This window comes from Suncus etruscus, chromosome 7, assembly GCF_024139225.1.
Source record: "Suncus etruscus isolate mSunEtr1 chromosome 7, mSunEtr1.pri.cur, whole genome shotgun sequence".
Taxonomy (NCBI): domain Eukaryota; kingdom Metazoa; phylum Chordata; class Mammalia; order Eulipotyphla; family Soricidae; genus Suncus; species Suncus etruscus.
Window position 1 is genome coordinate 118,350,783 of NC_064854.1, and position 26,639 is coordinate 118,377,421.

The window sequence follows — 26,639 nt, forward strand, 5'->3', positions numbered from 1 at the left end:
TGCTTCCCTCTGGTGAGGGCAGGGCTTTGCGCCAAGTCCTTGTCTGTTCATTTTTGAGTCTCTTGATTTTTCTAGTGGAACTTGCAGTTCAGGCAATCCCTTCTGAAGTGTTTACACATGGACTATTTCCTTTGCTCCTGAACCCTGCGTTTGAGTTGAAAGTGTGGCAGTCTCCTGGCCTTAAGCCAGGCTAAACGAGTTAGTGCAACATATCATTTTATGAGGAACACCTGATTTTAAATAGTCTCTTTCCCTCTGCGTTACAGTGGTTCCATTGATTTGCTTTGGAGGTGTTTAAGTACTTCTATTAAAAGAAAAACATAGATTATAAATATATAATTAAAATATATTTTATATAAAAAACTTTATATATGCATAACACATATAATTTGTAATTTTTGACTTTGGTGTGTGGGGGGGTTCTACCCAATGGTGGGAAGGGATCACTCCTTGGGAGGGCTCGGGGGACCTTAAGGGATGCTGGGGATCAAATCCTAGTTAGCCACATGCAAGGAAAGTGCCCCCTGCCTGCTGTATTATCATTCCTGTCCCTGTAATTTTTAATCTTGTGTCGCCTGATCCCTGAGACCCCAGTTTTCTGACACCCCCTTTCACCCCATCTTGGAACAGGTTAGTGAGTGAAGAGATCTTCCAAAGGTGAGGGATATTTGCACACATAGGTGGGAGTCTTGGAACCTTCCTCCCTCGTGTTTCAGTTGTTTTCATTGTCATAAGGACCCTCAGGGAGAGCTGGGCCAGTTCATCCTTAGGGAGGCCTCTGAATTTCATTGCATAGTGAAGAGACCTTGGGACAAGGAGACCTTGTGGAATTGTGGCTTTGAGTTCTGATTGGAATTCGGAATCTGGTGGTGTGGCTAACACCAGTCAGTCATTTCAGCAAGTTTCAACCTGATGCCTTATTTGTGAAATTGAACAAAACACACCTCTCTTACAAGGTTATTGAACATTCCCTGGTGGTCTAGGGGTTAGGATTTGATGCTCTCTTATATAGCTTATTTTGAGGATTAGATATGATAATAGTAGTGTTCCCAGCATAGTTTTGGTTACACAGTAAAGGCACATTAAATGGCTTTTAATTAACTATTTATTTATTTATTTATTTTGGTTTTGGGCCACACCCAACGATGCTCAGGGGTTACTCCTGGCTTGGTGCTCAGAAATCTCTCCTGGCAGGCTTGGGTGACCTTATGGGATGCCAGGGATCGAACCTAGTTCTGTCCTGGGGCAGCCCCGAATGCAAGGCAAATGCCCTACTGCTGTGCTATCACTCCGGTCTCAGCTTCTTTTAATTTTTTTTATAATTTTTTTTAATAATTATGACACCAGTTTGATGAGTGGTTTTTCTTCATCCCACTAATTCTCCAATACCAGTTGAATCTGATACAATTCAGCTCAACTCTGACATAATCTGAGATAGCACCAAATTATTGAAGTTAAGGGATATATTCACAAACTGCTTCTACATCAGAGGCCAGCCTCAATCCAGGTGGTTCCTTCTGTTTCTGGTTTCTGTGAGTGTTTTTGTGTATGGGACTAGTGCTCATACTCACAGTGCTTGGGGACCAGATGTGCTGGGAATTGAACATAGGCTTCTTGCGTGCAAAGCATGTACTCCACCCTATTGTGCTATCCTCATGGCCCCAAGTTGTTACTTTTAACCAACTAATTATAAGTCAGAAGTTTTCTAATGGCCACTTCCAATTAATTGGCTAGAATGGCTCACAGACTCCAGGAATTAGTTTACTCACTAGGTTACCAGTTTCACAGTATATTAAAGGCATTGAATCAATGGTTGGATGAAGAAATATACAAGAAGGGGTCCCCCAAGCAAGAACATTTGTTCCTGTGGAGTTTGGGTGCAGTATAGAGGCATGTGCAAGCTTTTGGATTCTCCATTTTGGAAGACCTGGATCTCTCCCTGCTTCTGGACTCTTGTGGAGCCTTCAGAGGCACGATTAGGTCCTTGGCTAGTGACTGCTGTGGCCCTCTTCCTTGGAAATCGTGGGGTTGGGTGGGGATGGGGGGGTCTATGTGAGACGGGGAATGGATGTTCCAGCCCTGTAGTGGTCAAGGTTGGTTTCCCAGGAGCCCTCCTCTCCCCCACTTTTACGAACTTTCTAAAAGTCATGTTATTGAGGGGAGGGCTGCCACACCCAGCAATACACAGGAGTCACTCCTGGCTCTGCACTCAGGAATCACTCTTGGAAGGGTTGGGTTCGAACACAGGTCAGCAGTATGCAAGGCAAGTTCCCTACCCTGCTGTATTATCTCTCCAGCCTCTCAGAAATCATCTTTAACCTAAACATGCCCTAAGTTTAGGAGTGGTTGAAAGGGCTTGTTCCAAGAAACAGGACACCATTTTTCTTCTTGGTTCCACATTGATTCCAGAAAGCAAAGACCCAGATCAGCTGTCATGATGAAGATGTCAGTGAATGCACTGACCTTTCTGAACATTCTAAAGTTCTAAGAGTCGTGAGCCAGGAACTCGAGATGGAAAAGATATGTTGCTTACAGCTTGCCAACACACCATTTCCTGCACTCTCCATCTTTTACATGTGAGGAAGAGGGGTAGGCAGAAGCAGGAATTGGGCCCTGGGCAAGCAGCCAGGCAGTGATCTAGAGCTAGAGCCTAGAAATGGATCCTTACTGGTGATGTCCTATTCAGTGTACACCTGAGGAGCAGGACAACAAAGTGCGTCTCAGAGTTGTGGGTGGGGATCCTTGAGTGTAAAGGGCCATAATGGAACTCTGCCTAGAAGGCCTGGGATTGCTTGTGACTGTGGGTCTCCCGGGCCCAAGATAGAGATGGCTTGCTTCTGAGGAAGGAGTGGGCTGGGGGGTGGGTAGACCACAGAGGGACTTCAGCCCCACTATGGCGAACACCCCCACCTCCTCAGTTTTACTGACTTGGATGTTTATTTTCTCACCTTTAACAGTTGAGAGTGCGAAGGCGCTGAAACAAACATGACAGATGGGAATAGTGCTGTGTGGTAGGAACATGCAGTGTTTTGCTTTTTGCGTCTGATTTCTCCAAATAAAAATTCAGTTACATATTGCAGTGAACCTGGCAGTTTATTTTTTTATTTATTTTGATTTGGGGCCACACCCGGTGGTGTTCAGGGATTATTCCTTGCTCTGCTCTCAGAAATCGCTCCTGGCAGGCTCTGAGAACCATGTGAGATCAAACCTGGTCAGTTCTGTGTCGACCCCATAACCTGCTATGCTATCCTTCTGGCCCCAATAGTATTTGACTGGATAGTGTACAAAGAACATTTTACAAATATGGTTAGAATACTTATAACAATATTTTAAAAATATTGTTAGAAAGTCTGTTTTTTTATAAGTTAAATATTAACAATTTGAAATAACTGATGCTAAAAAATAACACTAATTATAGATCATGGAAACCAGGTTTCTGACTATTTGAGAAGTTAGGAATAAAAATTAAGGTTGTGGTATGAATTTGGAATCATAGTAGTAAGCTAAGATTTTTATTAGGTAAATGGTAGGTGTAGAAATAAATGTGTGTCTATTTAGGGGTTAGTGTGCAAACATGTTTTCTAACTAGATTTGCTATGGTCTGGTCCAGTCTGTGTTCTGTGGTCTGTGATACCTGAGTAGCAGTGAAACTACGTAGTACCCATATTCTCTTGGTATTCAGCAGGGAAGGAAAAGGGAATGATGATGATGACAGGGTGTGACTTGGAGCTATACGTTATGGTGCTCAGAGACTGCTCCAGGTGTTGTTTCAGTTGGCTCAGTGGGTCTTGTGGTGCCAAGGATCAAACCGAGGGTTCCAGCATGCAAAGTATGGCCTCCGCTTTTTTACCTGGATCAGAATACTTTAGTGCCATTCTCTAGTAAAAGGACTCAGGACTCTTTCATGGAAGGCCTGATCCCAGAACAGGGGAGGGAAAATATCAAATGATCAGATCAGGCCATCTTGTGTCACCATAAATATGGTGAAAGATTGGAGGTCTGGAAAAGAGGGTAGGAACTACCTCCAAAGGAGTCACCTCTAGGCTAGAAGGTGGGAAATGGTAGTATAAGAAGCACAGTAGGGACCTGAGAGATAGCACAGCAATAGGGGTGGTTCGAATTCTGGCATCCCATGTGGTCCCCCAGGCCTACCAGGAACAATTTCTGAGTGTAGAGCCAGGAGTAACCCTTGAGTGCCACCAGGTATGACCCAAACTCCCCCCCCCATCCCAAAAAAAAGAAGCAGCACAGTGCAAATAGCCACTTATGAAGCTTTGTATGTTTTGTTTTTGTCAGGGCTACAACCAATGGTGCTCAGGGGTTACTCCTGACAGGTTCAGGGGACCATATGGGATGCCCAGGATCAGACGTAGGTCTGCTGTGTGCAAGGCAAATGCCTACCCACTGTGCTATTGATCTGGCCCTTCTGTGTGTCTTGAACTGAAGGAAATTATAAATGGGAAATTTACAGGACATACAGTGAGCAGACTTTCCCAAAACCCTCCTCTATGGGCAGCCCCTCACAGGCTGCCTTTAAAGGACCCAGTAGTGAAGATTTGGGGCTGCCAATGCCCCTCACAGTCTCCTCACAGCACTGCATTTCTGCATGCGTGCAGCAAGCTGCTTTGGTGTGATCTAGAAAAACAGTCACAAAATGGTTTTCAAAACCCTGTATTCCTGTTTTTAAGCCTGTTCTAGAGAATCCCTGTTTTGTAGGGGCCAGAGCAGTGGCACAAGCAGTAGGGCGTTTGCCTTGCATATACTAACCTAGGATGGACCTAGGTTCGATCCCTGGCATTCCTTATGGTCTCCCAAGCCAGGAGCGATTTCTGTGTGCATAGCCAGGAGTAACCCCTGAGAATCATAGGGTGTGGCCCCAAAACAAACAAACAAAAAGATGCTAGTTGTGGGTTTTTTTTATTTGTTTTATTTTGGTTTTTGGTTTTTGGGTCTCACCTGGCAGCACTTAGGGATTACTCCCGCCTCTACACTCAGAAATTGTTCCTGGCAGGCTCGGGGGACTGTATGGGATGCCAGGATTCGAACTACTGTCCTTCTGCATGCAAGGCAAACACCCTACGTTCATGCTATCTTTCCAGCCCCTAGTTGTGGTTTTGTTTGTTTACAGGTGAGGGAGAACTTGTGGAGTTGGCAGGGGCCAGCAGTATGGGAAGGCAGCTAAGACTTTAATACCCAACTCCAACAGGACATGATTCTCCAGGTGGTTTCAGAATCACACATTGGGGAAGAAGTTTACTGCTTTGTCTTCAGTTCCTATTCTTGTTTATTTGGTTTGTTTGTTTGGTTTTTTGTTTGTTTTTTGTTTTGGGGGCCATACCCAGCAGCATTCAGGTGTTACTCCTGGCTCTGCTCTCAGAAATCACTCCTGGGGCCTGAGTAGTGGCGCAAGCGGTAAGGCATCATCTGCCTTGTCCACACTAGCCTAGGACGGACTGAGGTTTGATCCCCCAGTGTCCCATATGGTCCCCCAAGCCAGGAGTGATTTCTGAACACATAGCTAGGAGTAACCCCTGAGCATCACTGGGTGAGACCCAAAAATATTTTATAAAACAAAAGAGGCCTGGGGCTGGAGTGGTGGTGCAAGCAGTAAGGCATTTGCCTTGCACGCTCTAGCCTAGAACAGAAGGTGGTTCAATCCCCCAGCATCATGTATGGTCCCCCAAGCCAGGAGTGATTTCTGAGCACATACCCTGAACATCACCTGGTGTGGCCCCAAAACCAAAAAAAAAATAAATAAATCACTCAGGATGCCAGGAATTGAACCAAGGCCCTTCTCAGCAGCAGTGTGCAAGGCAAACGCCCTCCCACTGTGCTATCACTCTGGCCCCGGTTCCTATTCTTGATCTGTGTCTCAGTTCCATCTGGTGCTCTGTAGTATTGGCAGTGTACAGACCTGTGAAACCCAGCTTCTGGGAATCTTAAACGGAAATACTCTTCAGGGCCTTAAATTTTACTTTTTGATGTCTACCATTTCCTCGTGGTGAATGATGCTCCTGTTATTAGCTCTGAGGGCAGAAGCTTAGATGAGTCACTAAAGAAAAGGAAATTATGTCCAGAGGAACAATAGCTTCGAAGTCCCTGGTTGGTTGGGCCCAGAGCCTCAGACTGTGTGTTGCTCTTAGGAAGACCTCCGCGTGGATGGCCGTGGCTGTGAGGACTATCGATGCATCGAAGTGGAAACTGATGTGGTGTCCAACACCAGTGGGTCTGCCAGGGTCAAGCTGGTGAGTACAGTGGCCATAGTCCAGGCCTGGGAGAGGACTGGGAGGTCCTAGGATGCCCATTGCTGGCCTCTCTTAGAGGACATGGATAAGACCCAAGTGAAGCACAGGGAAGAAAGGTCTATCTCGAGCTAAAGCAGCACTTCTGAACCTGGGGTCACACAGTGGTTCCTCCCTGTGAGCCTCCAGGATATTCTAAAGGGCCACAGATAAAAATCTTGCACGTGACTGGTGGTAGGAATACCCCTGATTCAATGTCACTATGTACCTCAAATATTACTGTGAAAGATTTGTAATTCACATTGGTCACAGTAAAAACTATTTAAAAAATCTTGCACATGAGTTGGGGGACCCTCAGCATCAGCGTAAGAGGCAGCTGGTAGGACATAGAGGAGGAAACAAGGGAGAAAACAAGGTCAGCAGGGGACCACAGTTGGAACAGGACTGTGAAATACTCATCTCAAGGATCCCTCCCTTTCTCAAAGGGTTGCTTTCCACTTCTGTTCCTCACAGTCCCACAGGAGGGAGGTGGCTGGGCCTTGGCTGCCTGCCCGAGTGAGGGTCCTTGTTGCCTGTGTCTACAGGGCCACACAGACATCTTGGTGGGCGTGAAAGCAGAGATGGGGACCCCCAAGCTGGAGAAACCAAACGAAGGCTACCTGGAGTTCTTTGTCGACTGGTCAGTATCAAGCATGTTCTTATTCTGGGTTTTGGTCACACCTGGCATTGCTCAGGAGTTATTCCTGGTTCTGTGCTGGGGGAGAGGGGGGTCACTCTGGATGGGTCAGGGGACCACTTGGAGTGCTAAAATTGAACCCAAGTTGGCTGCTTGCAAGTTAAGTGCCCTTATCTTCTGTACTGTCTCCAATCTCTCTTTTTTTTTTTCCTAAAGAAGGTAGATAAGTTTATTGGAAAGTAAAGGAGAAGAAATTTCCATGTGAGGAGAAACTTGGCATAGGACTAAATTCTCATGTTGTGTGTGTGTACTTTTTTTTTTTTTTTTTAAGAAAAATTATTGATTTTTCTAAAAAAGATGAAGAGCCAGGGATTGAATCTCCAATTTCCTGTTGAGCTCACTTTTATTTTTTTTGTATTTGTCATTTGTTCAGCTAGTAGCCATGTGCTTCTTCTCTCTTATGTGCCCTTAACTTAATCACCTGGTCCTTGCTGGGTCACATTTTTCTTTATGTGAAAGGCAGTTGTCTGCCAGGATCCCTGTACTTGGCTGTGACAAGAGTCAGCAGAAGTCATGGATAGTTATTACTACATTGTTGGAAATAGAGCAGATATCTGTAAAAATCAATCCCAATGTTGTGCAAGCACCCCACATGCTGTATTTCTGGGTTCAAAGCAGGTAGGGTAGCTACGAAGAAGTCATAAACCGTGCCAGTCAGGAGAGAGTCATGGAGTCAGTGGTTTCTCACATGTGGTCTCTCTGTGTGCCAAGCCAAACTGACCTTTCTTTATTAACTCAGTGCAAAATTCACTAGGGTTGGAGAAGGTTGAACCTATCCAGGTGGATTTTTACATATCAAAGGGATTAGATGAAAAGGAAAGAGGAAGTTTGAGGAATGCCTTTGTTTTGGGTATTTCGGAGTGATGATCTGGAATGCCCTTTTCTGCTCTAGCTGTGTGGAAAATATTTTATGACTTGCTTAGAAGAGGCCAAACCAGCATCCTGGCAGACTCAAGGGAGTAGCAGCAAAGCAGGCCATGTCTGTGCTGGGGAGAGCAAAGCCTCAGTCCTCATTCCACCTGCCTTGCTACTGGCTTTCTTTGGCCAATTATGTGACCTCCAGGTAGGTTTTTAGTCTCTCTTCCTTAATTTCTATACCAAAAGACATAGTAATACAACAGTGGTGATGAGCAAGTGAGAGGTCGAGACAGTGAGTTTGTCCCACAGTGACTGCTCTCAGGTTTTACATAAATGCTCTTCCTCTTATACTTGTTATGCCTCCTTTTGTTTTTATTTTTGTTTTGGGGTCATATCCAGCATTCCCCAAGCCTTAATCTTGGTCCTGTGCTCAAGGATCACTTTTGGTGGGCTTAGGGGACTATATGGAATGACAGGGATGAAACCTTCATCAGCCATATGCAAGGCAAGTGCCCTACTCGCTGTACATCGTTTCAGCCCTATGTTACTCCTCCTTTTAGGGACTGGTACTTTTTATTGGGCTGCTGGCCCATCTCTTTAGAACTTCTATTCAAGTGGTAACAGTAGACTGCCCCCTCTCTTATTTTTTTTAAAAGGGTTTGGGTCATACCCAGCATTATTCTAGGCTTACTTGTGGCACTGCTCAGGTTCACTTCTGGTGGTGCTGAGGGGACACACACACACACACACACACACACACACACACACACACACACACACCCCACCCATTGGGCATTTGTGCATGGTACTCTACAGATCCATACAAATAGCAAGTCGCAGGATTTTATCTTTTCTTTTAGCTGGGTAGTATTCCATCTTGTATATGTACTTTTTTGTGGGGAGGGAATCCACAACTAGTGATACTTGGTTTGTATTGGCTCTGTACTCATAGATAACTCCTGGTGGGCCTCTGCAGACCTATGGGGGTCCTGGGGATCAAACCAGGTCAACCAGGTGCAAGGCAAGCACTCTACATACTGTACTATCTTTCTGGCTCCAGTACTACATTTTCTTTATCGAGTCATCTGTTCCATCAATCTTCGTTTTTTATATTTAATCACATCTGTCAGTGCTAAGAGATTATTACTGGATCTGTGCTCAAGGATCACTCCTGGAGTGCCAGGGGTCACACCCAGGTTAGTTGGGTAAAAGACATACTCCTTAACTGAAGCCTCATCCCTCCTTTCTCCCTAGGTAACTTGACCTTACCTGCAAGACCCCCCCATTCCTGGGAGGGGGGTCTTGGAAAAGGTAGATAAGGCCTTTGACCCAGGGGATTGGCCTTTTTGTGGTCTCTGCCCTTTTGGTCTTTGGCCATCATGGAGGTCAAAGGGAAGATGGCTGAAAGGAGTTAAGATGCAGGGCTAGTGAAGAATGGCTGAATGGTGAATAGGGCATGAATAAAGCTGATGCCTGGATGAGTCTGATTCCACCGTTCACCTAAACCTGGGACCTGCCAGCTGAATGGGGGTTGTGGAGCCACATGGCCTGGGTGGCAGAGAAATCCACCTCCATCCCTCTCCATCCAGCTCAATCGTTAATTATTTAATGCAACACTTAACTTCTGTATTATTGCTATAGCCCAGAAACGAAAAAATTTTAACCACCTCCCCTTTTTTTTTTTTTTTTTTTTTGTTTTTTTTTTTTTTTTGGTTTTTGGGTCACACCCGGCGTTGCTCAGGGGTTACTCCTAGCTGTCTGCTCAGAAATAGCTCCTGGCAGGCACGGGGGACCATATGGGACACCGGGATTTGAACCAACCACCTTTGGTCCTGGATCGGCTGCTTGCAAGGCAAACGCCGCTGTGCTATCTCTCCGGGCCCCACCTCCCCTTTTTGTTACTGTTCCTGTGGTGGGTGACTGGGGATTCACATGCACCTGACTGTGGTGCTCAGGGGTCTATAAGTGGTGGTGCTGAGCAGGGGTTTCTCCCTTCACACATCTGCTGCAGTGTGGCCAGAAATCCACAGCAGGCCTTCTGAAGATGGGGAAGGATGTCCATTAGCTCAATAGGTGAATAGGTGCAAGTATAGAATTTTGATAATGTCTCCACAGCCACCCCTGTATGAGAAGATTTGTTGAAAGAGCACTGCTGCACTGAAGAAAATGACAAAAGTGTAGCATGTTGGTGATACATTTGCTCCATTCGATGCTAAGCACACAAATGAGATCAGTTCATGGGAGATACCATCAACTTTTTTTGTTCTTTGTTTTCTGTTTTTTGGGTCACACCCAGCGGCGCTCAGGGTTACTCCTGGCTCTGCACTCAGAAATCGCTCTTGGCATGCACGGAGGACCATGTGAGTTGCCGGGATTCGAACCACTGTCCATCCTGGATTGGCTGCTTGCAAGGCAAATGCCCTACTGCTGTGCTATCTCTCCGGCCCAGTCATCAACTTTTATTTTTGGTTATTTGGGCTACAGCTGGCAGTGTTTAGGCCTTACTTCTGACTCTGCACTCAAGAATTATTCCTGGGGGCTGGAACGGTAGCTCCAGTAAGCAGTAAGGGTCTGCCTTGCCCGCACTAGCCTAGGATGGACCGCGGTTGGATCCCCTGGTGTCCCATGTGATCCCCCAAGCCAGGAGCAATTTCTGAGTGCATAGTCAGGAGTAACCCCTGAACATCACCAGGTGTGGCCCAAAAACCAAAAGAAAAAATAAAGAATTATTCCTGGCAGTGCTTGGAGGACCATGGGGTGCTTGGGATCAAACCCAGATCAGCTGAGTGCAAGGCAAACACCCAGGCCACTGTACTATCACTCCATCTCATCCTTTGACTTTTAACACATACCAAAATTCCAGATTCCTCGAAAAGAAGTGAGTGTTGAGCATAAAGCTTGTTATTTCTGCATCAGGGTACAATAGAGCACAATTCACTGTTGGAGGTGCTCTGAGAACACATTCCCAGCTGGCCTCTGAGAACCACTGTTTGGAGCAGGCCTTGTAAAGCTCAGCACCTGCTGTGTACTTATCAGCCCCTTCTCTGCAGACTCTTGTTATACATGTAGAGAGAGCTATGGTCTTTCAGGCTGTTCGTCCTAGTGCCAGGATTGGTCCTTCTGGAATGCGATTAGGGTCCATGTGCCGTCTATAGAGACCAACCTTGGAGGGCTGTTTTTCTTCAAGGCCCAGAGCATGCTGCTGTTTGTCTCTGCCCATTTTCCTCTAGCCCATTCCTTCCCCCTACCCCTCATGTAGTATCTTCCGCCCAGTTTCTCTCACCAGTCTTTGTCTAGGGGATTGGACCTTCCTTTGCCTAACTGGCTGAGTTTAATCTTACTCCTTCTTCAGCTTTTGGAGGAAGGAAACTATTCTTCCTAGTTCTGGGCTGTCTTACCCAGTGTATAAATGGTCCGTCCCTCAGCACCAGACATCATGTGTGAGGAAACATAATTTGTTCACCATTTTCTTCATCCTTCTACACATTTCATTGTAGCTCTGGATATGAACAGGCTCAGGGTCAGTCGCGTTCTTTTCTTGTCCCTTTTGTACAAAGGGGTGGTTCCAAGGTGAGAGAAAGCTGTGAATTGCTGCTTCCAGGAGGAAAATCTATCCTGGCCGCCAGTGTGGACCTTTACTCCCCTTGTGAACCCTCCATACCCCTTATAAGTCTAAGGAGACTCAGTCCCAACAGTGCCAGAAAGTTGTCTCCAGTAGTTCCCTCTTTTTAAAAATTGACTTGTCATTAAATCACAGTCATGTAAAATTTCAGGGGTAATAATCAACGTTCTTACTACTTTTAATTTTTTTTTTTTTTTGTACCGAGGACATGTAATTTACCACTAAGCTTTATCTTTGGCCTCTGAACTACCCTCTGAATGATGTGGGGGATGGCCTCAAAGTGGCACACTGCCCCCAGGTGGGGTGGCTCAGCAAATGATCAGCCCAGCAGGGTCAGCCACCATGAAGCAACATTTTCCTGCCAAGCATTGTGGTTGCCCCCTTTATTAGAACCTCATCCAAGTCTTCAAGAAGCAGCTCTGAAAAGCACGAACAAACACACCCTTTTCTTCTGATCCATAGACTTGGGATGGCTGCCGGATGCCTGTGAGGCATGCTGGCAGTACCAACCCTCAGAATACGAATTGCTTTTCTGCTAAGTCATTCTGCTGTGGTTTTGTCTGCTTGAATATAGATGACACCAGAAGTAGACCTGGCTTTCCACCCTCCTAATTCTCCTGTGTCTTGGGATTGCTGCCTTTGGGAAGAAGGTTCCTGGCTGCATTCAGCCAGGCAGATGAGTACTTGGGGATTTTGAGCTCTGCTGCAGATTCCTGACAGCCTTTGTGTGGTTTGAGAGCAGACTTGGATCTTCTGGCTCTGATCTCCTGTCTTTCTTTCATCGCTTCATTGATTGTAGCCTGAAAGAAGGCCTTTAAAATCAAAACAAAACTTTGATACTTTGGGAGAACTTGGTTTCCACCTAAAACCCAAAGGACGGCCAGCTGTTCTTGCCACTATCGATTTTGACTGGTTGGCAAGCCATCATATGTCAGCTCTCAGAACCTCTCACCCCACCTCCCATGCCAAGGTTTGGGAACTGCTGTTTAGCTTTGCATTTCTTAGCCTTTTCCTCTTGTGGCCCCTTTCCAACATTGTTTTCTTTTTAGGGCTCCCCTTGGTTATGGTTGACCACCTCATCTCATGCTCTTGAGTTTCCCCCAAACCCCCACGTTGACTCTGTTTTCCCCTAGGACTCAGGGAGGAGGTCATCTGGGCACAGTTGAGAAATACTGGTTTAGCCTCTCAGAGTGAGTGCTTTTAAGCTGGAGTGGGGGTTGAAGGGAACATGGTTCAGTCATAGATGTTTTAGTTGCACAACACTTGTCCTTTCCCTCTGAGACCGGGACTATTTTTAAACGTTTTTTTCATTGTTTTTCAATATTTGCTCTATCATGGTAAAGCAGAAATTTTAGTACTGAACCATAACCTTACTCAGTGGGTGGGAACCCTTTGTTCCTTGCCTGCTTAGATGCTTGAAGGGGCTACTGTTCTTTTCTGAAGACCTGGGGATGGGTGCAAAGCCAAGAGGCAGCAGGCTGAAGCCTTTTAGAGCTGTTTATATTCTGGAAAGCTCCAGAGGGCTGATAAGAAAAGTCACCCAGTATGAGGATAATTCCTGCACCCATGCTTCTGGCTCCCTAGGAATAACTTTGTGTACAGGGAAGAACCTGACACCTTAGCAGCTGTCCTGTGGCCTAGGACTCGGGCAGTAGGGAGGCCCTGAGTCAGGACTGCTCCAGAAACCCACTGAATTACTTTTTCTACTGCTGGCTTGACCTGGCAGATGTTTAAACTATTTTGATTGTAAGGGAAACAAGCCTCGTGTCTGAAATCTCACCCAAGGTAGATAAAAGCTTGTTCAGCCTATCCCAATTAAATCACACATATGCCATGAAGGTGGATTGAGGTGATGAGTCCAGAGGACAAGGAGCTGGGTGGGGCAGTGTTCCCAATTCTCTTACCGGTACTAGTTTATCTGGCTTTGGCAGTGATTTCCCAGCAGCCCTAGTCTAGGGACTAGATATACTTTCTTGAGAGATAGGAATTGGTTTTGGTGGGTGTAAATACAGAAGGCACTTGGCACTGGGTCCAAAGGAAACAGTGGAGTCCCCGACAGGAAGGATCTAATCTGGGGCCTACAATTACCAGCCTGTATTCTTGCTCTTAAAAAAACAAACAAACTTGTGCGTAATAAAGTATTTAGGATTCCTTTGTCTACATTCCTTGATTCCAGCATTTCTTCATAATATGTCTGAACCCCGGAATACCTGTGCATTACCTTAAGTATGAGGACAGAGGAAAGCTAGCCTGGCTGAGGTTAGGCTACAAGCAAGCCAGGCTGAACTACACATCCAGATAGTCCAGCAATTCTCGTAGATGAGAGGGCCTGGCTATCACTGTGTGATAAGGGATTAATCGCATCACGTTTTTGTGTCTCAGTTTGTCTCTAAAATGGAATCAGAATAGTGCTTGGTTTGTGTTAAATGAGTCCATGCATCCAGAATACTGGTAGGCAGTAAATATTCAGAGAGGTTGTTGAGGAGAATGAGGGTTGGGCCACATGTCCCTACATGTCATAAGGCCTACAAAGTATCCCTGGCTTTTATTATTATTATTATTATTATTATTATTATTATTGGTTTTTATTTATTTGGGGCTTGGGACCACACACAGCAGTGTTCAGGGTTTACCCCTGCCTTTGTCCTCGGATAATTCTATATAAGGTGCTAAAGATCAGACCTGGGTCAGCTGCATGCAAGGCAAGTGCCCTACCCACTCTACTCTCTCTCCAGTTCTATAATTTAGTCAACCAGACAGCATAGGTTCAGGGACCACGAAAAAGAATTATTTTATAAAATTATTATTGGTGCTAGGGAGAGAGTCCAGCAGGTAGGGAGCTTGCCTTGCATGTGGCCAATCTAAGTTGGATCCCAGGCATCCAGTATGTTTTCCAAGGCTTGCCAGGAGTAGTTTAATTCCTGAGTGCAGAGCCAGGAGTAATCTCTGAGCATTGCCGGTGGGTGGCCTGAAAACAAAACAAAATTGTTGTTTCATAACATTACTATAACTGCTTATAAGGTTATTTCTGAGTTTCAAAATTTGTGTGACTTTTCTGTATTCTGCCATCCAGTCTTAGCTGCTGAAATCCAGGGTGGGGGGAGGCGGCTCTCTTTGTTACACTGTCAAGGAAACTTTGGCAGCATGGAATTACTGTTTTTGTTTTCAACCAGATATGAAAAGCCTTAGACAAAGTGAGGGTTTGCCACAGTAGTTTCCATCCTTGCATATTTATTTTATGTGGCCCTTTGTTCAGATGCCTGTGCCTTTTGGCCTCTGCAAGGTTGCAGAGAGTGAGTGAGTGAGTGAGTGAGTGAGTGAGTGAGTGAGTGAGTGAGTGAGTAAGTGAGTGAGTGTGTGTGTGTGTGTGTGTGTGTGTGTGTGTGTTTAGTTCACAGCCAGGCCTGTGCCTTTTGGCCTCTGCAAGGTTGCAGAGAGTGAGTGAGTGAGTGAGTGAGTGAGTGAGTGTGTGTGTGTGTGTGTGTGTGTGTGTGTGTGTGTGTGTGTGTGTTTAGTTCACACCCAGGGCTGTTTGTAGGGCTACTCCCTGCTGTGCTCTGGAAACCATATGTGGTGCTTGGGTTTGAACCAGGTTCACTCGCATGCAAAGAAGCTCTTTGCCTGTACTCTCTGCAAGGTTTGGCTTTTCTTTTTGTGTGACTGTGTGTCTCTGTTTGTGGGGCTACTCCCTGCTATGCTCTGGAACCATATGTGGTGCTTGGGTTTGAACCAGGTTCACTCGCATGCAAAGAAGCTCTTTGCCTGTCCTCTTTCCCAGACCAGACCCTTCCTGTTTTTCGCCTCACTGACAGAATACAGGGTCTCTGGATTTTCTTCACTCTTATTTTCTGTTGTTCAAAGCACTGCTCATCCTGAACAGTTTACTTCTCAGCCTTCTTCCTAGAGTCAGTCCACCCTTCAGCGCATCATCCAGACATAGGTGCATAGGGTTTCATGAGCTCCCTCTAAACTGCCTCTCTGGCTCTCTCTCAGCTACACGAAAACAATCATGTGTTTTAACAACTTAAGCTTTGCACTTTAAATTAGTCCAGTGTTCAAAAATAGAAACATGGTTTTTGAGGTACATTATTTTAGCCAACTGAACCAAGCAGCTCTATAATCCATCCCTTAGGACTGCATAAGAGTTAATACTGGAATGCCTACTAAATTAGTCACAGCCAAAAAGGTGTGGTTCACTTTAATCTGGTAGAGATGAACATTTTAGGCATAAATATCTGTCACTGGATTTGTCTGCACAGATCTGTAGAAATGTGTTTTGAAATACTTAAAGATGGAACTTAATCTTGATTGCTTGGCGTTTAAATTAGAAACAGGTTGTGTTCTGCTGTCTGTGCATAATAAACTTGGTCCCTGGTGGCGTGATTATTTTACCATAAATGAGTTGCTGTGCATGGCTTGGTGCCTGAGTCCAGCAGAGGCAGTGAGGGAACAGCGAGGTTGCTATGACAGTAAGGAAGATTCTCATGGGATTTCAAGCCCTATTTCTGCTGCTAAATCATCATAGTGTTAGAGGGGGGTATATGAAGCTAGAAGCAATGTTAGTATACAGCTTACACTAAAGTTAGAGCAGACACACAAATGGGACATTTAATTCTATTAGGTGAAATTTCTGTTAGCACACATCTGTGGAGTTGGGCACAGTCTTGGGCCTACAACCAGGTTTTGCTTTTGAAGGATTCCTGCCCCTGCTTGTCTGTGTCCTGACCACCTTCTCCTCTTCTAGGTGAGAGATCTCCTGGAACCCTCAATACTGATTCTCTTCCTTCCCAACCCCTATGCTTCTGTTGCCTCTCTTAAGAGAAACCCCCTTCTTCATGGGAACCATGCCATACTGTCTGCCTTTGGCTACCAGTGTTCAAATCTTGAGTGGGCTGACCACTTCTAGGATGGATGCGTGGTCAAGGACCAAAAGACTTTTGTTTTGATTTTTGGAACCATGCCCAACAATACTCTGGGATTACTCCTGACTTTGAGCTCAGGGATCACTCCTGGTGAGCTGGGGGTACTATATGGAGGGCTGGGGATCGAACCTGAGTGGGTCAAGTGCAGGACAAATGTCCTACAGTCTGTACTCTTGTTCCGGACCGGAAGTCATAATGTGTCCCAGATAGGCTGGATCCAGAAAGTTTAATAAGTGACTGTGGAACTCATACTGAAACAACTGGTTTCTTATCTTTATGGACTTTATTTCTTACAGTGAAATTATTACTGGGAAGTATACTTATCTCGCAGACCATGAAGAGTTTATTTTAGTAAGCTAAAACTCTTAAAAATTTCCTGTTAAACACTTTGGAATAGTGCTTGGGTTGGTAAATGTTGATGCCTGTTTGTTCTTGAGTCGTTGGGAGATCAGTATCAAAAACCATACAAGAGATGCTTTTCTCTTGAAACAGCGAATAAAGTAAAAGGGAGAACCCAATATTTAATGAGTTTTGTCATTTCATCTAACTTTTCAGGACTATGATTATCTAAAGTTCATGCATAAACTCTAGTGTTCTTTAAAACTTACCTTGTAAATCATTTCAGCAAGATGAGCACACCAACATAGTGATCGTTGTTTCCAGAGTAGAATGGTGCATTCTCGGGATGAGGAAAGAACGGAGCTTTACATAGTGTGACCCACCCCCCTCTTTATGCCAGGTTATTTGCTCAGCTTCTGAGGTGACCTGGCATGCCTGTGAAGTGTTTACTCAACAAGACAAGAGCATTAATTATTGGCCAATGTCCCTTTACTGTTACTATTGTCTTTCTCTGGAGATTGATGGCTTCTGCTGCAAGTCAGTGGAACTGCTTCACCCAGGCCTGAGCCTCTCTGCCTTGTGGTGTGTCTGAAGGCTTGAGAAAGGGTCAGCTGCCATCCTTCCCTTATTTTAGTGACTTCGGTGCAACGCTCTTTCACTCTTGCACAGGAAAACTAATAATGTCGTGATCTTTTGCTCTTTGTATTTAGTAAAGACTCACACCACTTTTTTTGTTCCATTTAGTTCTGCCAATGCCACTCCTGAGTTTGAAGGCCGAGGAGGTGACGAGCTTGGCACAGAGATTGCTAACACTCTCTACCGGATATTTAACAACAAGAACAGCGTCGACCGGTCATCCCTCTGCATTAGTCCCCGGGAGCACTGTTGGGTTCTCTATGTAGATGTGTTGGTAAGTGTTGCTTTGTTATGTTGGCCGCACTCTGCCTTTGCTGGAGACCAGTTGACCTGTTCTTCCTTCCACTGCTTTTCCTGGATGTCTCCAACTTCCAGGGTGGTATGAGCAGGGGAAATATTGTCTCCTTCAGTCATTTAAAAAATTGTATACAGTACTGTCTAAAAGGTCAAAAAAAAAAAAAAGCTACACAAACAATATCACATCACGGTAGTGTGTAGGATTAGTCACAGAAATTGTCAGGGGAAAAAAACCCAATAAACAAAAGTTGCTCTGTAGGTGATGCCAGAAAAGTTGACCAGCAGGTCTTACACGAGTTGGCACACTCTTATATAAATAAATAATGGTGAGCTCTGTGTGCATTTGTTGTTTTTTTTTTGTTGTTGTTTTGTTTTTTTTTTGGGGGGGGGAGCTACTCCTAGCTCTGCAGTCAGGAATCATTTCTGGCGAGGCTTGGGGTATCCTATGGGATGCTGGGCATCCAGCCTGGGTCAGCCATGTTGAAGGTGACATCCTTCCCACTGTGCTATGGCTTCTGCACAGTACAGTTCCCTCTGCATTTTTATTTAATTCTTCTAAACATTTTGTGGCCCGACACTTACTTTCCCCATTATAAGTGGGAAAATGAAGATGAGAAAGGGAAGGAAGTATTCCAAGAGGTCTGTTTGATGCCAGTGCCAGCTTGATCCCACTCAGTCACCCTTCCTTGAAAACACCCCTTACCCCACCTACTCTGGAGTTCCACATTGGCTTGGTGCAGACCCCGGGCCCTAGAATATTCCTCTGACAGACAAACTATCTAGAAGGCTTCCTAGGCCAACCTTCCATTTCATCCTCACCACATCCTCCTCTGCCCCAGTCCCCATACCTGGCAGTAACATCTCTTTCAGGTGCAGTTATTTCTTTTGTGTAATGGAGAAGTCTATTGCTTTTACATGTACAAGCTCTTTTGTAGTTCTTTTAATTCCTTTAGATAAAATTGTATGATCTTGAGACTAATGACGATTTTCACTTGAAATTGACAACACAAGGATAAACTACTAACTGGGTCTCTTCCTTCCTTCCTTCCTTCCTTCCTTCCTTCCTTCCTTCCTTCCTTCCTTCCTTCCTTCCTTCCTTCCTTCCTTCCTTCCTTCCTTCCTTCCTTCCTCCCTCCCTCCCTCCGTCCCTCCTTCCTTCCCTCCCTCCCTCCCTCCCTCCCTCCCTCCCTTCCTTCCTTCTTTCCTTCCTCCCTCCTTCCCTCCCTCCCTTCCTTCCTTTCTTCCTTCCTTCCTTCCATCCTTCCTTCCTTCTTCCCTCCCTTCCTTCCTTCTTCCCTCCCTTCCTTCCTTCTTCCCTCCCTTCCTTCCTTCTTCCCTCCCTCCCTCCCTTCTTCCCTCCCTCCCTGCCTCCCTCTTCCTCCCCCTTCCCTTCCTTCCTTCCTCCTTCCTTCTTCCTTCCTTCTTCCTTCCTTCCTTCCTTTCCTTCTTCCTTCCTTCTTTCCTCCCTCCTTCCCTCCTTCCCTCCTTCCTTTCCTCCCTACCTTCCTTCCTTCCTTCCTTCCTTCCATCCTTCCTTCCTTCCTACCTCCCTTCCTTCCTTCTTCCCTCCCTTCCTTCCTTCCATCCTTCCTTCCTTCCTACCTCCCTTCCTTCCTTCTTCCCTCCCTTCCTTCCTTCCATCCTTCCTTCCTTCCTACCTCCCTTCCTTCCTTCTTCCCTCCCTTCCTTCCTTCTTCCCTCCCTCCCTTCCTTCTTCTCTCCCTCCCTCCCTCCCTCCCTGCCTCCCTTCCTCCCTCCCTGCCTCCCTTCCTCCCTCCCACCTTCCCTTTCTTCCTTCCCTCCCTTCCTTCCTTTCTTCCTTCCCTCTCTTCCTTCCTTCCTTCCTTCCCTCTCTTCCTTCCTTCCTTCCTTCCTTCCTTCCTTCCTTCCTTCCTTCCTTCCTTCCTTCTTTCCTCCCTCCTTCCCTCCTTCCCTCCCTCCCTTCCTTCCTTCCTCCCTTCCTTCCTTCCTTCCTTCCTTCCTTCCTTCCTTCCTTCCTTCCTTCCTTCCTTCCTACCTTCCTTCCTTCCTTCTTCCCTCCCTCCTTTCCTTCTTCTCTCCCTCCCTCCCTCCCTTCTTCCCTCCCTCCCTGCCTCCCTTCCTCCCACCTTCCCTCCCTCCCTCCCTCCCCTCCCTCCTTCCTTCTTCTTCCTTCCTTCCTTCCTTCCTTCCTTCCTTCCTTCCTTCCTTCCTTCCTTCCTTCTCTCCCTCCCTCCCTCACTCCCTCACTCCCTCCCTCACTCCCTCCTCCTTTCCCTTCCTTTCTACTCACTCTCTTCCTCTTTTCTTAATTTCCTCTCTCCTTCCTTCCCTCACTCCCTCCTTCTCTTCCTCCTTCCTTCCCTTCTTCCATTGCTCCATTGTTCTCTCCTCCCTCTCCCTATCTGATCCCTTTCCTTTCTTCTACCCACTTGAGCTCAAATGATCAAGGGGCCACTTCTAGCCACACTTGGCCTATTAGTGTGTTCCTGATGGTTTAGTGTGTTCAGTAGTTCAGTTTTGTTTTGTTTTATTTTGAACTGTTCAGAGACCACCAGACATATCCAGTGTGCTAGGGTTGAGGTCCTGCAGTATTGAGTGTTGAACCTAGGGCTTCATACATGGAAGTCATGTGCTCTACCTCTTGGGTTATATCCCTATTTCTCAACACCTAAAGATAATGCTCATTTTATGGACTGATAGTGAATTTCATGAAGGACCACAGTGTAGAGGAAGCCTTGAGTTTTGCTCAGAATGTGTGAAGTGAGGGGCCAGAGTGATTGCTCATTGGTTTGGGCATTTGTCTTGCACACAGCCAACTCAGGTTTAATCCCTGGCATCCCATACGATCCCCTGAGCGCCATCAAGGAGTGACCCCCTGAGCACAGTGTCAACCCTGTAGATCAGGGGTCTCAAACTTGCGACCCGTGGGCCGTTTGCGGCCCTCTGTACAACAATTTGTGGCCCTTGGCCAGCCTTCAAATATTGCAATTTTTATTGCGATTATTCGGTAAGCGAATAATCGCGAATACTGCGATATTTGAAGGCCGGCCGAGGGCCGCAAGTTTGAGACCCCACTCTAGATGAAGCCCAGTAACAAAAGATAATGTGTGAAGTGTAAGTTAGAAGTTCACACTGGGCATGAGTGAAGTGCTTGCATGAGAGGTGCCAGGTGTAGCTGTTGCCTTTTGGTTGAGTTGGGAAGGGGCAGGCTTTGGACCTGCCCGTCATCACCTGCTGCTCCTTCCTGGCAGCCCCTGGATGAACTCTGAGGTTGAAGGAATGAACAAGGGGCCGGAGAGATAGCACAGTGGTAGCACGTTTGCTTTGCATGCAGCCGATGCAGGAGGGATCTGGTTCGATTTCTAGCATGCCATATGGTCCCCAGCTTGCCAGGTGTGATTTCTGAATGCAGAAAGAAACCCCTGAGCACTGCTGGGTGTGGCTCAATAACCAATCAATCAATAAAGTTTAAAAAAAAAAAGAATGAACTAAACCAAGAGGCTTCACCTGCAGGAAATGACTGTGCTGCAGATGAAGAAAAAGCAGATGCTCAGCACAGGGATATAGGGGTCTATTTTGGGACACAGGGGCCTCTCCTTGCCTCCTGGGACCCTGTTCTTTCCTGGGCAGCTCAGATGGCTGTATCCCATAGCCTCAGGCTAAGGCTGCTCTAACGGGAGCACTGCTGGGCCACCTTCCCTTTATTTACATGCTCTGACCACCTCATAGGAGGAACACAGCCTCCACTTCAGCTCCTGGACAGAAACTCGGCACGAAAGACAAGTTTTTTTTACTTTCGGTACTCCACAGACAATAGCAGATGGGGATTCTGTATAGTTGCTCACTTATACCAGTACATGGGTGGGGTGGACAGGCAGACACGTTAGGGACTGGTTTCCATCTTAAGCAGTGACTTGAAGAATTGGGGCTGTTCAGTTTGGTAGAAGTAATGGGGAAAGCTGAGATGGTATCTTGGACCCGATAGCTAAGTGGCCTTCTGTGTATGGGAGCAGAGTTGATCTTAGATAATCTCTGGCTGAGACAAGGTGTGGGTGGGGAGGCATCAGTGTGTGCCCACAGGATAGAATGGCTCCCTGCTTGCCTCTGGGGCAACTGCATTCACCTGTAGCTCCTTTTGCTTTTGAGCTGCTTGTTAGTATTATGACCTAAGGAAAGAGCATTTCTCTGCTTGTTACCTGTCAAATAAATCACTTCTGCCCCAGCCAGCATAGCTGTCACACTCTCCCCCTCCCTCCCTTTCTCCCTCCTCCTTCGCTCCCTCCTCCCTCTCTCCCCTGCCATTGACACCTTTGTCTCCTCCTTTTTCTTCTCCTCCCAGCCACCCCCACACCTGCCCCAGCCCCCCCCCCCACACACACACGCACACACTAAAAAGGGCCAGAGCCATAGTGCTGTGGGTCAGTCACTTACCTTGCACTTTATGCCCCGGGTTTGTTCACCAGCATCCCATATAGTCCCCCTGTGCTGCCCTAGAAATGATCTCTGAATGCAGAGCCAGGAGTGACAAAAATATCTCCCCACCAGTAGTAGATGCTGCACTGCCACCATTTTTACTTGTTCAGAGACCACACACATGGTAACAGGTCAAGGAATGCTTTCCATGCAATGAGGACATATTTGGGCAAAAAAAAAATTATGACCAATTTCTCCTCCAGCTAAGCTCTAATAGCAGGAGTACCTGCTAAGGAGATCCATATGAGCCAGGAGCACAGCGTGGCTATTCGAGGGAACTTGCTGAGCTATCCATGGGAGCCTCAGTCTTTGATGAACACATGGTTGCTGGTTTCCTAGGAACCAGCAGTTCTTCAATTGGATGGTACTTGAAGTAACTTAATAAAGTTAAACTTTGTATTCCTTCCTTGTTTTCTCCCTAAGCTGCTGGAATGTGGTGGGAATCTGTTTGATGCCATCTCCATTGCAGTCAAGGCTGCTCTTTTCAACACAAGGTGAGTTTCTGGAGACAGCTCCACCCGTACCTGAGAAAACTCAAGCATATGCTTGTGCAGAACACTGAGGGTGTTTTTACGGAAACCTGTTGGTGGAGCTAGCAAGGAATTTTTGCACTGAAAATGGTGGCCCTGGTGCCAGATCAATATACAATATGATACGATACAATACAGTATAGTACAGTACAGTACAACGAGTAGTGCGTTTGTCTTGCACGTGGCCAATCTGGGTTTGATCCCTGGCATTCCGTATGGTCCCCTGAGCCTGCCAGGAGCAATTTTGGAGTTCAGAGCCAGGAGGAACCCCTGAGCACAGATAGGTGTGACCACCCTCACCCGAAAGGAAAGAAAAGGAAAGAAAATGGTGGCATTTGAGATCTGGAGAGGCACTAGCATGCAGTCCCTTTGATGGGTTTGATCCGTGGCATCCCTGGAGATTGCCAGAAGTAAAGTAACCCCCGAGCGCTGTTGATGTGGCCCAAAAATTAAAAAATAGAAAAAATGGTGATATTTAAACTCCAGAAAACCATAGATGTTATAGGAAAACTAATTATATATAAAAATATATAGTTACTTTCATAAACAGGGACCATATTAAAAATATTGGAGAACCTTACAGAAGCAAAATGTGTAGAAAGTTGCTGCAGATCAGCTATCCAAATAATGAGACTGATTAAAGCTCAGCTCCATGAAGATGGGTGTGGCCTGCCTCATCTCCTCTTGTCTCCTCAGCATTACAGGGCTTAAGGACCACAGCTGCTCACGTTTTTTTTTTTTTTTTTTTTTTGTTTATTGAAATTTTTTTTTTGTTTTCTTTTTTTTTTTTTTATTTAAACACCTTGATTACATACATGATTGTGTTTGGGTTTCAATCATAAAAGGAACACCACCCATCACCAGTGCAACATTCCCATCACCCAAGTCCCAAATCTCCCTCCTCCCCACCCAACCCCCGCCTGTACCCTAAACAGGCTCTACATTTCCCTCATACATTCTCAATATTAGGACAGTTCAAAATGTACTTATTTCTCTAACTAAACTCATCACTCTTTGTGGTGAGCTTCCTGAGGTGAGCTGGAACTTCCAGCTCTTTTCTCTTTTGTGTCTGAAATTTATTATTGCAAGAATGTCTTTCATTTTTCTTAAAACCCATAGATGAGTGAGACCATTCTGCGTTTTTCTCTCTCTCTCTGACTTATTTCACTCAGCATAATAGATTCTGTGTACATCCATGTATAGGAAAATTTCATGACTTCATCCCTCCTGACAGCTGCATAATATTCCATTGTGTATATGTACCACAGTTTCTTTAGCCATTCGTCTGTTGAAGGGCATCTTGGTTGTTTCCAGAGTCTTGCTATGGTAAATAGTGCTGCAATGAATATAGGTGTAAGGAAGAGATTTTTGTATTGTATTTTTGTGTTCTTAGGGTATATTCCTAGGAGTGGTATAGCTGGATCGTATGGGAGCTCGATTTCCAGTTTTTGGAGGAATCTCCATATTGCTTTCCATAAAGGTTGAACTAGACAGCATTCCCACCAGCAGTGGATAAGGGTTCCTTTCTCTCCACATCCCCGCCAGCACTGTTTGTTCTCATTCTTTGTGATGTGTGCCATTCTCTGTGGTGTGAGGTGGTATCTCATTGTTGTTTTGATTTGCATCTCTCTGATGATTAGTGATGTGGAGCATTTCTTCATGTGTCTTTTGGCCATTTGTATTTCTTCTTTGTCAAAGTGTCTGTTCATTTCTTCTCCCCATTTTTTTGATGGGATTAGATGTTTTTTTCTTGTAAATTTCTGTCAGTGCCTTGTATATTTTGGAGATTAGCCCTTTGTCTGATGGGTATTGGGTGAATAGATTCTCCCACTCAGTGGGTGGCTCTTGTATCCTGGGCACTATTTCCTTTGAGGTGCAGAAGCTTCTCAACTTAATATATTCCCATCTGTTAATCTCTGTTTTCACTTGCTTGGAGAGTGCAGTTTCCTCCTTGAAGATGCCTGAAGTCTCAATGTGCTCACGTTTTTCTTATGTTGACAGATGCATGTTCAAGAAGGAAAGCAGCTTGACCTCTTCTATCATTGGACTCAGATTTAAAGGGAACATTGAAGGGGCTGCTGTGATAGCTCAGCAGTAGGGCTTTTGCCTTGTATGCAGATGACCCAGGATGGACCCGTGTTCAATCCCTGACATCACATATGGTCCCCCGAGCCTGCCAGGCGCAATTTCTGAGCGCAGATCCAGGAGTAACCCCTGAGTGCTGCCGGGTGTGGCCCCAAACTGGGAAAAATAAAGGAACGTTGAAGGGGACCTGACACTAAACTTTAAGATAGATTTATGTGACTGCTTGATGATATGCATCCTCCTCTCTTTAGCAGGTTCTTTGCAAAAGTGTCAGCATTTCAGAGTGAGTCTGTGAGTGGGATTTGCTCCACTAGAGAGTATACATTATGGTAATGAAGGGTGCTGGGATATTAGAGAACAAGGAAAGTTCTAGGGAGAGTCTAAGGAATTAGTTGGATAAGGAAGCAAGCAGATAGTAATTGCATCGCATTCATAGTGGTGAGAAGTGAATCTGGGTATCACAGTGCCCGGGATGGAAATCTGCACGTCAGCATAGTTAGAGGTTAATTTCTACGGAAAATCAGCCATCAAATGTGGCTCTTTTGCGTGGCTCAGAGATATAGTACAATGGGTAGGGCACTTGCCTTGCACTGAGCTGACTCCATTTTGATCCCCAGTACCACAAAGGGCCTCCTGAGCCACACCAGAAGGAATCCCTAAGCACAGACACAGGAGTAAGCACTGAGTATCTCTGAGTTTGGCCTAAAAACAGACCAACCCCCCTCCCGCCCCGAAAAAAACATGGTCCTCTTCCATAGTTTTGTTTGCTTGATTATATTTCACTTCTAGTAGTTCTTAATATGTCTAGACATGTATGTTGTGATTATTTTCTAGACTCTTATTATGTATAAGTGGCTTTATATTTATCTTAGTTTTAGAATTTCTCTGTGGTATATGTAGTCTGCCATGTAATTTAAAAACAAAGTAAAGCAAAAGCTAGGTTAAATCCATGCAAGTCAAATGCTACTAGCAGAGTAGTGCCGAGAACGAACACTGTTACCCACACCCAGACTCCTGGCTGAGACTAGTCGAGGGACAGATTTGGCATGTGTGACCACAGTGCCACAGATGCCACCAAGCAGCAGCCTGTGCCTAGGCACTAATGGGGAGGAAAGGAAGTTACCATCTGTTGTTTTGGAGCTTCTGAATGCTCCCTGTCTGCCAGCTGGTTTCCATGGGCACCAGAGCATAGAGAGAATATGGAACCAGCCAAGGCTGCTGGGCCGTGGGGAAGGTGTTGGGGAAACTGTCCTTTAGGATGGAAGCCCAGCTGCTCCAGTCATTGGGCTGGTCCTCTCTCAGCCTCGGAACTGGATGTGAGGAGAGACTCTTTTTGTCCAGAGCACTCTGGTAGGACCGAGGTCATTCTTGAGGGCTGCTCTCTCTAGTTCAGTGGTCTTCAAATTTTGCTCATCTGTGCACTGCGACCTTCTGTAACAAGTGGTTGAAAAATGCTGAGCTGGGACCGGCGAGATAGCATGGAGGTAAGGCGTTTACCTTCCATGCAGAAGCACGGTGGTTCGAATCCCGGCATCCCATATCCCCCTGTGCCTGCCAGGGGCGATTTCTGAGCGTAAGAGCCAGGAGGTAACCGGGTTTGACCCAAAAACCAAAAAAAAAAAAAAAAAAAAAAAATGTTGAGCTAATTCTTATGCCAAACCATGTTGTTACCAAAGGGTTGGGAAAGAGGCTGTGTGTGTGGTGTGTATGTTTGTTTAAAGAAATGGTCTTATGCAAAACCATGTTGTTACCAAAGGGGTGGGAAAGAGGCTGTGTGTTGTAAGTGTTTAAGAAATGCCTACCAGAATACAAGCTGTTACTTACTTCGTTAGAATAGGATTACTTAGTACTCCACTTGTGGGGATCCCTTGCATGCTGTCTACCTAGCAGTCCTTCCTTGTCCTTGTGGCTGTTCTC

The 26,639-nt window shown here is 45.8% G+C and overlaps 1 protein-coding gene across 1 annotated transcript in view; it reads left to right on the forward strand.

Annotated features, from left to right (window-relative positions):
* The window catches only part of EXOSC7 (exosome component 7), a 39,062-nt gene that overhangs the window by 7,414 nt on the left and 5,009 nt on the right, over window positions 1-26,639 (forward strand). The window contains 4 exon segments of the mRNA XM_049777451.1: window positions 6,144-6,245; window positions 6,827-6,921; window positions 17,464-17,629; window positions 22,531-22,601. Coding sequence (XP_049633408.1) covers window positions 6,144-6,245; window positions 6,827-6,921; window positions 17,464-17,629; window positions 22,531-22,601 — 434 coding nt within the window.